Genomic DNA, 14,305 nt, shown 5'->3' on the forward strand with positions numbered 1-14,305 from the left:
TAAATATTAAAAACTGTTGATTTTAGCCGTACGCTTCACGGACTACGGCACGTAAACAGCTGCTAAACCCGAGTCGCCATCTTGAGGGGCACGCGCTTGTGCGCATGCTCACGCGGCCATCTTGGGGAGATTTGGTTTCAGCGGGGAGGTGTGGCGGGGCAGGGTGGGGTAGCGGTATGAGGGATTCATCGACGCATTTCTCGAGTTTACGTTTCTCTCCCCTCTAGGACTCTAGCCTGGGCCTGGTTTTGGTTTCCTCTGTTTCTCTAACGTTTCTGCTAGGTTTCCGTGCCGCAGAGAAATCTGATTTGCAACATACTTGTGTTTATGGCTTTTTAATTTTCATTATCAGAACTTACCTCCTGTATCTCTTGCCGTGCCATATCGCATCATCCAGTGTGTTGTTGTGCCTATGTTTGTGTGGTTTGGTTTGTGTTGTTTTCTTCTGACGCTAAGCATCCAACTGGCTGTGTCAAAAAGCCAGCTGCGCGGCGAGGGGCAGTCCACGAATTTGTGTTTTCGAAGGCAAGACTTTTGTTATTTGTGTAATTTGTTAGCTTGATTTGTTGTTGTGCATGGAACATTAGTGAGTCCAAAACTATCGCGTTGCTTATACATTTTGTGTATAACTTCTGATGTTACGCCTAGATCAGTAACAAATACATCCTGGATAGTGGCCTAGATGGTATTGATCCTCTTTTTAAAAGTTTCTGTTACTGTGGTAGTTATAGCAGCTATCCGAACTTTTCTACCATTTTATTCTTTGTTGGAAGATTTGTTTTACAGAATCCCACAATTGTGAAAATTTCTGTCGCTAATTGTCATTGTGTTAAGAGTTGTGAAACTGACTGGTCCTCCTTGCAAGCATGAGTCACAGCTGATAAGGCAGACTACTACTTTTTCATCAACTCTACATTACATAACAAAATTTGACTCTGGCTTAGACTGGCTTCAACATTTATGGAGTTAGGGACTTGTTGAGATAAATTGTATGATTAAAGTGATTGTGGTTTAGACTGGATACAATTCGTTATGAATGAATTTAATTATTGTTATAGGATTATAATATGAGACTTGCATTGCTTTATTTGATTTCAGAGCCTGTCTTCTGCAGGACAGTGGTAACAATCAGTCTCAGTCCAATAAACTAGGAGTCAAAAAGGATAGTAAACTTAGTGAGGAAGGAGATTTAAAGAAAACAATAGACAAAATGTTGTACCCATCACTGGAAGACTTGAAAGTCGATCAGCTAGCTAGGGTATGTTAAATTTGTTATTTAATATGGTTAATATTTGTTATTCTTGTATTCGTTGTGTGATGCACAAATTTTGATCCCTCTCAGGCTCAGCGACCTCATGATGCAGCGGAGGCATTCATGCAGCAACAGAGAAATGTGGGGATTTCCTCCAATCCTATCCCTTACACTACAGCGGGCTCTGTTCCTCTGTACCCATCTATGAATGCGCATTCTCAAAACCAGAGTTTGATGACAAACGTAGCACCACCTGCGTATAGTCTCACTCCCTCAGCACCATCAGTTGCTGCAACTCCAGTTCACTCGCACCAAAACACCAGTCTTCGTCAGTATCACTCTTCAGTTTATCCTACTTTAAATGATTATATGGGCTTGGATCTGTCGCCTGAGATGATTGCACAGAACATGCCTGAATATGGATCGTCTCCAGTTGTTACTTCTGTAAGTAAATATTATTTTTGCTCCCTTATTTCAATCTTTTTAAAAACCATTTCTTTTAATTTTCATTTTTCATCTGTGACAGACGCAGCTTCAGCCAGCTTCTGCTACTATTTCCTCTTCTAGAGGAGGAATGGTAGCTCCTATATCAGGTCAATCCCTTGGTCTTCAGAGGGCGCAAGTCACTCATGGTATTCGTGAGGTACATAACTAGTTTTTTACATTTTCAATTTTGTAAATAATTTGCAATTGTTAAATTTTCTAGTAAAATATAAAATAAATGTTCTGTTTACAGATGATTGTGTGCAAAGATGCTGAAGGAAAAGTTGGATTAAGAGTCCAGACTGTGAATAGTGGAGTATTTGTGTGTGTTGTTGTCAAAGGCTCTCCTGCTGCTATGGCCGGGCTAAGATTTGGAGATCAAATTCTGCAAGTGAATGGAATTATTGTTGCTGGGTATACTATGGATCAAGTTCATAAGCTGTTCAAAGACAGCCCAATAAATGGTATTTCTGTTGTCGTCCGTGACAGGTTGGTTCTCTCAACCTCAATTTTTCTTTTAAACTTGTCAGTCTTCCATCTGTTTGCATCTAAATGTCAATTTTTGACTTTCATGTAGGCCATTTGAGAGAACTGTCACTTTACAAAAGAACAGTACAGGTCATGTAGGTTTCCACTTCAAGGATGGGAAAATTGTTGGCCTAGTGCAGGATTCATCAGCTGCCAGGAATGGACTGCTTACTGACCACCATGTACTGGAAGTAAATGGACAGAACGTTGTTGGGATCCCAGACAAAGACATCACATCTGTTATTAATGAAGGTGGACCTACAATCACAGTCACCATAATCCCTTCATTTGTCTTTGACCACATGGTGAAGAAGTGAGTACATTACAGTGCAGACCTACGCTCATTGACATGTCTTTGCAAATTATTAAACTATACATATGAAATGTTCTTTTCAGAATGTCATCTAGTTTGTTGAAAACTGCCATGGATCATTCTATTCCCAATGTGTAAGATATCCTCAGGCAGTTGCCCCTACAGATGTCTTATGTGATGTGCCAGTTGAAAAAAAAGAAGAAACAATGCACAGCTTGCCTAAAAAGCAGCGTGTTTTTGTATATGTTAGTTACTTGCTTTTATGTTTATATTTCTTCTATCCCCTGGCTCTTTCTTTTCTTGATTGGTATGATTTTAAGTTGAAGACTTATTCTTATATCTCTGGTAATATTATTGATATTATTTAGGTTTGGGGTTTTCAGTAGAAAACCTGTTCCATGATTTGTGACGACTTCATGTGCCATACAGTTATTTTTTAGAATATCCTCCATTAATCTTCCTCAGTATTAAATTTGTGCTTGGTACTAAACTTGCCACTAGACAAAAGACAGTTTAACCAGCAGCTATTTACTTACTGCCATATACACCAGTGTAAGTATTGGAGTAAATGCTAGACACATTAGTATTAAATATGAAACATGGAACAGGGTTGAACAATTGTCATGTGTACCTAGGTATGGTATTATTCCTTTCAGATGATGTTAGAGATATCTGTACTCTTTTATTTACACTCTATATTCTATTCTATACTCACTTCCAGGACTGCTCTGACAAGTTACTTGTAAAGATCTGAAATTAGAAACTTACTACAGTATTTATACTTTTGACATGATTTTCTTTGATAAGTGATGCATTTCTGCTGTGGTTTGGTTGTCCTTTGACTTTGGTATTTCCCTGGAGGTTAAAATTGCCATGTTGTGTGTGTATGTAAGGTTGGCATGCAAAAAATATTTTAGTGTTATCTAGCGCAAATGTCTGCACTAGAGACTGGAGATTATGAGCATATGTTGAACATAACTATACATTTTAGTTTTGATTTTTATACAATTAAAATTTTATATTGTCTTTATCCTACTCTGCATTAATAAGAGGATCAATTGAAAGATGTTGTTTCTTTTCCCTTCTCCATCATGAACCAACACAGAAAGTTATTAATATCATATTTATTTAACTGACGTGTAAAAAGGAAGTACAACCACTTGTCAACGAAACATTAACCATCAACGTAAATACAATAACAAGCTTTTGCTCTTACAAGTATCCTAAGTAAAGAAGTGGTATTGCATTTAAATGCATAGGAATGATCACATGAAAACCCTAGTCTTGATATAGTTTATCAATAAATATGATCACACCTCCCAACAAATATATCACAAGAAAAAAGGAATATGTCAGTGTACCTGCATCTCATTTTGCAGATCCAGGCAAGCCAATTAACTGAAAATATCATACTAATGTCTGAGAAAAATCATTGAAATAGGAGGCAAACTATCAACTCCTCAGTTATAAATGAAGTCTTGTGTGAGAAATAGGCTATGAGAATACAATGTTCCCCATTCCTCAATACCGTGCTTATGGTAGTTATGTCCTTTAATGATCCAAACACCTAAAAGAAACTGACAATAATGAATGCATAAAGTCTCTGACTTTCAGTCAAAATTGACCTCAAAAATTAAAAACAATTGAATACTATGACTATGAACTAAACTGTCATGAAAGAATACTGTTATCTGTTACATTACATTAATTTTACCCACCAAATGTGCAAAATAAAATAAATCTACAAACTTAATGTAGGATCCATTGTCTTTGAAGCAACAATTATTGAGTATTAATTTACAGAACTTAAAAAATTGCATTGAAAGGTTAGAGATGTGAAGAGACATCAGCAGCAATATTTAGAACTAAGGAGATGCACTTGGCGGTCTATCTTCTGGAGAACTGTAAAAGAAGAAGTCATATCAGGTTAGTCATAGAACCGAAACAATTTTGAACAAAAATAGGAATTTTGTCCAAGGATACCTGTCATCTTTTTCAGGCTGGTCCAGTGTATCTTTGTCTCCCTCCTGTGTTACATCTCTTTGTGCTGAAACAATTAAAAGAACATGGAATTGCAAACATAACCATTTCTTATAATTCAAGATCAAATACATTTAAGGCTAATAACCTGGTTTGAGGGATGAATACAGAGGAAGAGATGAGGCCATCCAGGAGAAAGAAAGGTTGCGGGGTTGATGTGTATTCTGGCATGGAGGGGAGGGACTTTGTTCCCTAGCCTCGGATAGTTCCCTAAATATAATAAAATTAAGAGAATCAGTCAATATCATGTCAATGTTAAAAAATAAATAAGGCAAAAGTCATGGAAGTTCCTCGTTAAAGAAACATCAAACACTAATCACCTTAACTGCTTCCACTCGTCAGATTTCACAGGTGAAAGGCGTAGAGAATCCAGCCACAGATCAAAGGCATCAAAGTTCTTAAAAATAACATAAAAGGTTATTTTAAAAAACTACAGGTCACAATATACCAGGTGGCTGATCAACCCCACTCACTTCTGTAGTACTGTAGTTATGCTGCACCGCACGCACGAGTGCAGGTGGGTTGCCTACTCGCTCAGCTAGTAAGGCGCGGTGGACAGGGGCGACAGGCAAGCCCGCCCGCACTCGTGCGTGCGGTACAGCATAACTACAGAAGAGAGCGGGGTTAATCAGCCACCTGGTATTGCGTGTGTTGCATGTGACAATAAAAACAGAGATATCCTTACTGAAGATGCTCCTTCAATGCCAGAGTGACTATGACTTGGAGATGTGACAGGAGAATGCTGTGCACCAGCACGTCTTCGGGAAGAATGACTGTGCCGAAGCGGTCTTAAAAGAGAACGGGAGCTCCCAAGCATTACTGGATCATTTAAAAAGAGATTAGTACACAACAGAATTAACGAATGAACAGAATTAACAACAAAGGATGACATTAACATACATTTTGGAGGTGTCAAATGAGCGTCCGATGTCGGACGATTGTCTGCCGAATCCAATCGGGGAAGAGTAGCTCCAGGTTGACTAGGTGTGTTGCAATACATGCTTGAAAGACTAGCAGGACCACTTGCAGAGCCACAAGAGGGCCCTCCTGGTGCATTGCTGGCAACTCTGCATGAGGGGATGTTTGATACAATGGAGGAAGGTGAAGTTGCGTTGGTCAACAGAGAGTTATCATTTCGCATAGCTGTAGGAGATGCACTTGATGACAGCGGTTCAGCATTATTTGTCCTATTGTTGCATCTGCACATACAAATGTCATGCAGTAAATGTTTGCTTTTTCCAACCCCCAAAAAAAATAAAAACAGAAAATTATGCAAACATGTTACCTGGATGGAGATGATAATGATGCTGCATAATCCAAAAGACCCAAATGCAATGAATTTACAACATCATTTGTTGGCATTAATTGTGGGCACCCATCTAAATTAAATAAGAGCACAATGTTGACTTCAATTCCATTAAGTGAGCTGAGCTGCTAAAATCTTCTATATAAACCTAAGAATACTGGTAAGTACATACTCGAAGACCCTGATGAATACACAGATCTTGGAATCCATGAAGAACTTTCAGGCAGTGGATTATTGGAATTATTTCTATCCTGCATTTCAAAAAGATGAAGAAGCATGATCTCATCTTCTAAGCTGTCAGATGCTGCTCGCGCTCTGTAAATTTATTTTTTAATAATTTTAATAAGAAAGTCAGTTGAATAATTACACACACACAAAAAAAATAAAATGCAGATGATGCTTTGTTTATGGTACTGTTTGGTTTTGAGAAGTAGTATACTACATTATTACATACCCGAAGGATTGGTCTGGTTCACGAAATAGTAACCTTTGAGCCATTGAAATCTCAACATCATTATCCCCTATAGATAGATAGATAGATATTTAAGCATACAAAGCAGTTGATTGGTTGGAGTTCGAGCTCTGGAAAGCAGTGGCAGGGTACTCACCAGACATTGTTTCATCATCAACATCATTCTCATCATTTGAATTATCTTCCACCGGACATTGGGTTGAATCCAACTGTGCAGCTTCCTCCCCATCACTGATTTCCTGATAATAAAATTAAGAGCATTAATATATGGATGGCTTTTATAAAGTGTTAATTTCTGGTACATTTAATCTCAGGTATCTTTTGTCTACCTCAGTATCACTGCTCTCTGGGCTGCCACTTGCAGCAACATTTGAATTAGATGATGATAGGGATGCAGACAAAGGTTTCCCACCAATTGTAGAGTCAGTCTGTTGTTCCGGTTTGACTTTTGTAGCTTCAGTAACTTTACTGCTGGTGAATTTCAAGATATCTTGCTTCTGAGGGGCATCTGGAATTTCTGTATCAGCTAGAGTGAGGGCAGCAATAATAGAAGTACTCTTCACTGGTGAGTGCCCAGGTGCTGCCTGTGTAGAGAGTGCTGCTGCAAGGCTTGCTTGCCACAGATCTGACCTTGGACTGTTTGTACTATCATCACGGAGTTTGATATTTTGTCTGTTAGGAAGGTTTGAATATTCAATATTCAGCAGTTCTTAAAGATGATCCTCTTTCAACATCCAGAACACTATTCCAATAAGAAGTAAGATAATATATTACTTTGAGTTTCCAGTAACAGATGAAGGAGGACTCGGATGGGTTGATGACGTCTGCAGGCCAACAGCTACAGAATTTGCAGCAATTTCACTGGCATTGAGAGAGCCCTCAGAAGAGGCACGGGCGGCAGTTAGTGCATTGTTTCGAGCAATTTCAATACTCAAGCGCTAGGAAATTAATTCATGAGAAACCAGCATTATCAATAATGAAAATGTAGATAGATGATAAACACCGTGTCATAAAACTCACCTCTTTCAGTTCATTTATCTGAGCCATATACTGATTCTGAACTGTGATCATTTGATTAATATACCACTGCTGGTCTCTGCATCGCTGAAAAAATGTGGGTGGCCGAACTTGAAACCTAATTTGGAAGCAAATAGGCAAATTAGTTATACATTACCTATGAATAATTGTAAAAGCAAATGTCTTCCATGTTACCTTAAAATCAGTGAATCATTTTCAGTATTCAAGTAACCTTCACTGGCGAGCAGATCAAGACGGAAAAAACGATTGTAGCCCCAACATTCTCCGATCTCAAAATCAGAGGCAAACTCCCGGACAATATTTTTACTAGCATCCCTTGAGCCCTGATGTATCATTTCAACTCGATATTCATATCTTAGAGCAAAACCAGGAAAATGTTAATATAGTGTGATTACAATTTTCCTAGCATTTTAAGCATGGCAATGACAACACCAGAACCTACTTGGATGTCTCTGGAAGACCAGCACTAAGTTCAAGGAAAACTGACAAATAATTTCCTCTAACAATGCCATTGCCATCTGGGTAGACCTTTAATCGCCAGCACAATCCATTCACATGCAAAGGAGCAGAATAAACTGGATCAGCTTGATGCTGCATTTGTGTGAAGTTTTGAAGAACAAATGTACTACTGTCATATCCAGGGACAATTTCACTAAAAACAGATACAAAATTAACAACAAAATGTACAAGAAATTCAGGATAAGGCAGATAATTTCCTTTTGATTATACCTTTGAAAATCAGCAGGTACGGGTGCAGTGACAAAACTCGCCATTGGCTTTTTCCGCACCTGATGAATCATCCCTGACATATCTCTACTCTTAGAAATCAATTCTGATCGAGTGCAACTATGTAACTGATGTTCAACTTCAAGTAAAAGGGCTTCTAGTTGTTCAGTTTCTTGAGTTAATGAAGTTTTTTGTCCCATTAAAGTCAATAACTTGGCCTTCAGCTGAGAATCCAGTCGAGCAATCATAAGTTCTACAGCATTTCTTATTTCCCGGACACGCTCATCCTTAGCAGCTCGAACAGACTCCACGTTTCTTTCCTAGAATTTTTTTACAATTTGTGTTATTTTCCCAGTTAAAATATGAAAAAATAAAACAACCTCAGATATAATTCAACAAAAAGTTAAGACACAATAAAAAAATAATTAAAAATTACCACTTCTTGGACCAGACTTATTAGTTCCATCAACCGACGACGAAGTCTTGCAACTTCTACTTTGATTTGCATCATGTGCTGTTCATAAACTTCCTCCAAAGGCTTGAACATATGTCCAGAGTGTGTCCCACCCCAAAGAGCACATTGATGGCAAATACAACAGCGACATGTCCAACAGAACACAGACAATTTTTCTTGATGTGTTTCACACCTGCAGAACCATCAAATGATAAGAAAAGAAGTAAATAGTTACTTAAAAAAGTTTGAGGGAGATAACAAATAACATACTTGTCCCTTTCATTGTCAGCGGCCCTAGTAGTTGTAAACCCTGCAGCCTGTAAGGTGTCTAACTGTTGAGTAACCTCTTCAACCCATCGACAGTTGACTAGTTCATGAAGATGAAGGGTTGCTCTACAGTGTGGGCATTGAGATCTCTGTTCTGTTAGCCAACGCCGGATACACACATAACAGCATAGTTTGGAACAGTGAGGACACAAATGAGCATCTCGAAGCTTTTCCATACATATGAAACAGCGAAATACTTCAGCAAGTGTCTGGAAAAATAAAGACAAAAGTTTTGAAACCAGTTACGGCACATTAAGAAGTTGGTAGATAACTAAACATATGTAAACAATGAGTGACAGTTAATTAAGGTGACAATAATAAATGATCACTGACTATAAAAGAGAATTAAACAAATTAAAACATTAACCTTGACATCAAGATATGGAAATTTCGAAAATAATGACAAGTGAAACACAGAAACATGCATTTTTCTTATAGATTAAAAAATAAGAAAAAAATCACTAATTGGGCCATCAAGAAGAGGGAATGGCCAGATCAACAATTCATTCAGCTAACCTCAACACTGTGCTCGTCATCGTTTCTAGCAGCTTTGTCTCGTCCTGACATTCTTCAACGATGGAATGGGCAACTAATTGCGTTTAATATTGTTCTTAGAATGGACCATTATTGATAAAAAGCCATTTGACGAATTAAAATAAGGTTCTTTGTTCCGACCAACTGTTTTGACATGACAATGGTGGTGATACCATAATTGCCATTTGTTACAGAGCAAACAGAAAAAAACACTATTTGCACAAATTTTGGTGAAGAAGGCTCAACCTTATCTGGAATTCATTTCAAATTTTCACTTTTTGTTGAATCATTCATTCGACATGTTTAGTGAGATTCCACATTTGTTTTTCATTTCTGAAGGGAACAGCTAGGGAATTTAAACGCGTCCAGTTGGTACAGGTACCACTGAGTGGTCATATGAAGTGCAAAATCACATTATCGGTGCGGCATGCTCGTATATTGAATGCCAAAACACATATTGAAACATTTTAAAACAGTTTTAGTTTCTATTGTTTTACGTTAGACAAGTATTAATGAGCTTCCACTCAATTTAGTTTCTAAACGAAAGTTTTCAATTTGATTCCCGTAGTTGCCGACAATTTCACAAGTTCTGGAACAAGCAAGGCAGTGGCATTAGTCAGACATTTTACATATCACCAATATCCGCAACTCTTACCAGCGGCGTTCAGCGGCGCAGTTGGTGAATCAGCGGTCACCGCCCCCGGTCCTCCAAGTTGAATTTGTTTGTAGAAAAAAAGGATAGCTGATACTACGGCCCTTGTGTCCGATGTCTAGTGCTGAAGTGGTGGACAGTTCCGTTGATCCCCCAGCCAAGAAGCGGAAAGTTGCTTCAGCAGACTCCACTGCAACGAAGTCCGTTTCTCTGTCTCATTCAGACATGGCGAAGAATGGATCATCGGGCTCCGCTCAGGAAATCGACGAGGGTCTGTACTCCCGGCAGCTGTATGTGTTGGGCCACGATGCTATGCGGCGGATGGCGGACTCTGATGTCCTCGTCTCGGGCCTTGGTGGCCTAGGTGTGGAGGTAGCCAAGAATGTTATTCTCGGTGGAGTCAAGTCGGTTACCCTGCATGATGAGAAAGCCTGCTCCATTGTGGATCTAACGTCTCAGTTCTACCTCACGGAGGCAGATATTGGCAAGAACCGCGCTGAAGCATGCTGTCAACAGTTGTCGGAACTCAACACGTATGTTCCTACTACTCCATATACTGGAGCCCTTACTGAAGATTTCCTGAAGAAGTTCAGGGTGGTAGTTTTGACGCAGAGCTCACGCAGTGAACAGTTGCGCATTGCTGAGTTTACTCACGCCAACAACATTGCCCTCATCATTGCTGACACTCGTGGAGTGTTTGCGCAAATCTTTTGTGATTTTGGACCCAACTTTACTGTTGTCGACACTACAGGTGAGAATCCAGTTTCAGCGATGATTGCCAGTGTTTCGCGGGATGTTGAGGGTGTTGTAACATGTCTGGATGACACGCGGCATGGTCTGGAGGATGGTGACTATGTTACATTCTCTGAGGTTCAAGGAATGACAGAATTGAATGGCTGTGAGCCTATCAAGATCAAAGTCCTTGGACCATACACTTTCAGTATTGGAGATACTAAGAATTTCACTGAGTATATTCGGGGTGGTATCGTGACGCAAGTCAAAATGCCTAAGGTTGTCAGTTTCAAGCCTCTCAAAACTGCCCTTGAAGAACCAGAATTTGTCATGACTGATTTTGGCAAATTTGATTATCCTCCTCAGCTGCATGTCGCCTACACCACTCTTCATAAATTTGAAGCCGAACATGGAAGACTACCCAATTCGTGGAACACTGCTGATGCTGAAGAGTTTGTGAAGCTTGCAAAGCAAGAGGGTGGCAACAGTGTTGAAGTTAACTCTGAACTTCTAAGCAAGTTTGCAAAGGTGTGCAAGGGTAGCTTGAGTCCAATGAATGCTACTATTGGTGGTATTGTTGCCCAAGAAGTAATGAAGGCCTGCAGTGGGAAGTTCAGTCCTATCTATCAGTGGTTGTACTTCGATGCTATTGAGTGTATTCCTCCATCAGGTGTGACAGAGGAGGATGCCAAGTCTTTGGGCAATCGTTACGATGGTCAGACTGCAGTGTTTGGCCAGCAGTTCCAGAAGAAACTTGGCGCTCTCAAGTATTTCATCGTTGGAGCTGGTGCTATTGGTTGTGAACTTCTGAAAAACTTTGCTATGGTTGGAGTTGGAGCTGATGGTGGCCAAGTTACTGTCACTGACATGGATTTGATTGAGAAGTCAAATCTAAACCGACAATTCTTATTCCGACCATATGATGTTCAGAGGCCCAAGTCTGCTACTGCTGCACGAGTCATCAGGCGAATGAATCCCTCTATGAATGTTGTGGCACATGAGAACAGGGTTGGCCCTGAATCTGAGAAGACTTACGATGATACTTTCTTTGAAAACCTTGATGGTGTTGCAAATGCTCTTGACAACGTAGATGCTCGCATTTACATGGACAGAAGGTGTGTGTACTATCGCAAGCCTCTTCTTGAGTCTGGTACGTTAGGTACCAAAGGAAACACACAAGTCGTTGTGCCATTCCTTACAGAGTCGTACAGCTCCTCTCAAGATCCGCCAGAGAAGAGTATTCCTATTTGCACCTTGAAGAACTTCCCCAATGCAATTGAACACACTCTTCAGTGGGCTCGTGACAATTTTGAGGGATTGTTCCGTCAAGCTGCTGAAAATGCTGCTCAATACTTGCAAGATCCAAACTTCATTGAGCGCACTCTGAGACTGCCTGGTGTGCAGCCTGTTGAAGTTTTGGAAAGTGTAAAGACTGCTCTGATTGCTGACCGACCAAACTCATTTGAAGATTGTGTTGCATGGGCTCGCAACCATTGGCAAGACCAATATTCTAACCAAATCCGCCAGCTTCTCTTCAATTTCCCACCCGAACAGATAACCTCCAGTGGACAGCCATTCTGGTCAGGACCCAAGCGCTGCCCTGTTCCCTTGACTTTTGATGTGAATGATCCTCTCCATCTTGACTATGTCTGGGCTGGAGCTAACCTGAAGGCAGAGGTCTATGGCATTCCTCAGAACCGTGACAGGAATGCTATTGCACAGATGTTACAAAATGTTGTAGTGCCTGAATTCACTCCAAAATCTGGAGTCACCATAGCAGTTACAGACTCCCAGATGCAGGTGTCGAATGGAAGTGTGGACCATGACATTAATGCCCTTCAAAAAGAATTGCCCTCATCAGAAATTTTGAAGAATATGCGTATCACTCCCCTTGATTTTGAGAAGGATGATGATTCTAATCTTCATATGGACTTCATTGTTGCTGCATCAAATTTACGAGCTGCCAACTACAAGATTCCTCCCGCTGACAGGCACAAGAGTAAACTGATAGCTGGCAAGATCATCCCTGCCATTGCTACCACCACTTCAGTTGTTGCTGGCCTGGTATGTTTAGAGCTATACAAGTTAGCCCAAGGTTACAAAGAATTGGAACCATTCAAGAATGGATTTGTTAATTTGGCTCTTCCATTCTTTGGCTTCTCTGAACCAATCGCTGCACCTAAGAACAAGTACTATGAGAAAGAGTGGACCTTGTGGGATCGCTTTGAAGTTACTGGTGAATTGACTCTGAAAGAGTTCATTGACTACTTCAAAGAAAAACATCAGCTTGAGATAACGATGCTCTCTCAAGGAGTCTGTATGCTGTACTCTTTCTTCATGCAGAAAGCAAAGTGCCAAGAACGAATGGGCCTGCCCATGTCTGAAGTTGTCAAGAAAGTTTCAAAGAAGAAATTGGAGCCACATGTGAGAGCCCTAGTATTTGAACTGTGCTGCAATGATGATGATGGTAACGATGTGGAAGTGCCTTATGTTCGCTACACATTGCCACGCTAATGTGTCAACTATCTACCATGATGCTCTTGCTTTCTACTAGGGTACCCAAAATTTATGATGTCTAGACTCCAGTCCAGAAAAATTTCATGTTGCTGTCTCATTTACTGTTTCCTTCTTTATGTATTGAAATGTCTTTCATATTTGATTCAAACCAGTTAAATTACATGTTTAGACCTTATTCAGTTAGTACATGCTGTATTATTTGTGTTGCTTACTGGAATGTATACCACATTAATAATCTTGTAGATTCTTTTTCATTTGGTCGGTAGCTTTCCATAGAAAAATACTGTTGGCTGATTTTACTTTATTGTTTCTGCACTTTTAATTGTGGGTTAATATTTATGTGGTCACAGCTTTGGCACTGTATTATTGGCTTTTGTCTTTGGTTGTGTATATATGTCTCTTCCTGGTGAGGTAATAACTCAAATGTTCAGTTTTCTTGCTGCAATGTGTTTCTGCAAGCTAATTAGTCATTTGGTATTGTGATGTTGGAGTTGCATCAGTATGTCAGATCTATCAGTTTTGAGAAGCGGGAGAAAGTGTTCTTTAAATTTTACTCAGTCTTGGTGAGGATTAACAGTGTGTATTGTGAGAATTCAACTCTGTGGTCTTGTGATGACTTTAGGAATAGCGATAAATGTGATTGCACACCTAGTTTCCTTTAATTTTTATTACATTTTTTCTATGATAATGAATGAGATCTCCAAGATGTGGGGTAATTGAGCCGTGTTAGGATTTCAAATGCTCTTGAAATTTGTTGAAATTGTAACGAGACCTGATATATAGCAGGCTTTTTTATTACCCGTACAATTATGTTTGAAATAGTTGGTTATTTGGTGTGGTATATGCTATTAGCAAACATCAGAACGTATTTCTAACATCTTGGTAAAGACTGTCCTCTTAAATATTCTGAAATGAATTAGTAGAAAATTTG

The 14,305-nt window shown here is 39.6% G+C and overlaps 3 protein-coding genes across 3 annotated transcripts in view; 2 read left to right on the top strand and 1 right to left on the bottom strand.

Annotated features, from left to right (window-relative positions):
- Window positions 1–3,640, top strand: part of LOC113201817 (syntenin-1) — a gene marked incomplete in the record, with an annotated part of 8,409 nt that extends 4,769 nt beyond the window's left edge. Inside the window, 6 exon segments of the mRNA XM_052272638.1 lie at window positions 1,099–1,258; window positions 1,343–1,696; window positions 1,779–1,895; window positions 1,989–2,224; window positions 2,313–2,576; window positions 2,660–3,640. Coding sequence (XP_052128598.1) covers window positions 1,099–1,258; window positions 1,343–1,696; window positions 1,779–1,895; window positions 1,989–2,224; window positions 2,313–2,576; window positions 2,660–2,714 — 1,186 coding nt within the window.
- Window positions 3,641–3,685: 45 nt separating this feature from the next.
- LOC113201769 (E3 ubiquitin-protein ligase TRIM37) lies at window positions 3,686–9,838 on the bottom strand. Its single transcript, XM_026415671.2, has 19 exons — window positions 9,456–9,838; window positions 8,883–9,148; window positions 8,595–8,805; window positions 8,162–8,478; window positions 7,875–8,084; window positions 7,607–7,786; window positions 7,415–7,529; window positions 7,169–7,332; window positions 6,724–7,066; window positions 6,531–6,633; window positions 6,377–6,443; window positions 6,095–6,237; window positions 5,902–5,995; window positions 5,517–5,815; window positions 5,302–5,435; window positions 4,937–5,013; window positions 4,705–4,826; window positions 4,560–4,623; window positions 3,686–4,478 (listed from the first exon to the last, which is right to left on the bottom strand). The coding sequence occupies exons 1-19, from the start codon at window positions 9,504–9,506 to the stop codon at window positions 4,442–4,444; spliced, it is 2,997 nt and encodes a 998-aa protein (XP_026271456.1). The 5' UTR covers window positions 9,507–9,838; the 3' UTR covers window positions 3,686–4,441.
- A 217-nt stretch (window positions 9,839–10,055) lies between these two features.
- On the top strand, window positions 10,056–13,922 carry LOC113201768 (ubiquitin-like modifier-activating enzyme 1). The gene has a single exon (XM_026415670.2). It carries the CDS (start codon window positions 10,240–10,242, stop codon window positions 13,369–13,371), a length of 3,132 nt encoding a protein of 1,043 aa, XP_026271455.1. The 5' UTR covers window positions 10,056–10,239; the 3' UTR covers window positions 13,372–13,922.
- Window positions 13,923–14,305: the final 383 nt, after the last annotated feature.

This window comes from Frankliniella occidentalis, unplaced genomic scaffold (assembly GCF_000697945.3).
Source record: "Frankliniella occidentalis isolate FOCC.00 unplaced genomic scaffold, Focc_3.1 Scaffold216, whole genome shotgun sequence".
Taxonomy (NCBI): domain Eukaryota; kingdom Metazoa; phylum Arthropoda; class Insecta; order Thysanoptera; family Thripidae; genus Frankliniella; species Frankliniella occidentalis.

Excerpts from the sequence above, each read along its gene's own strand:
- LOC113201768 (XM_026415670.2), top strand. The coding sequence starts at position 10,240 with ATGTCTAGTGCTGAAGTGGTGGACAGTTCCGTTGATCCCCCAGCCAAG.
- LOC113201769 (XM_026415671.2), bottom strand. The coding sequence starts at position 9,506 with ATGTCAGGACGAGACAAAGCTGCTAGAAACGATGACGAGCACAGTGTT. Across the intron at positions 8,806-8,882 it reads GCTGACAATGAAAGGGACAA|GTGTGAAACACATCAAGAAA; the intron begins GTATGTTATTTG and ends ATGGTTCTGCAG. Across the intron at positions 8,085-8,161 it reads GTACCTGCTGATTTTCAAAG|TGAAATTGTCCCTGGATATG; the intron begins GTATAATCAAAA and ends ATCTGTTTTTAG.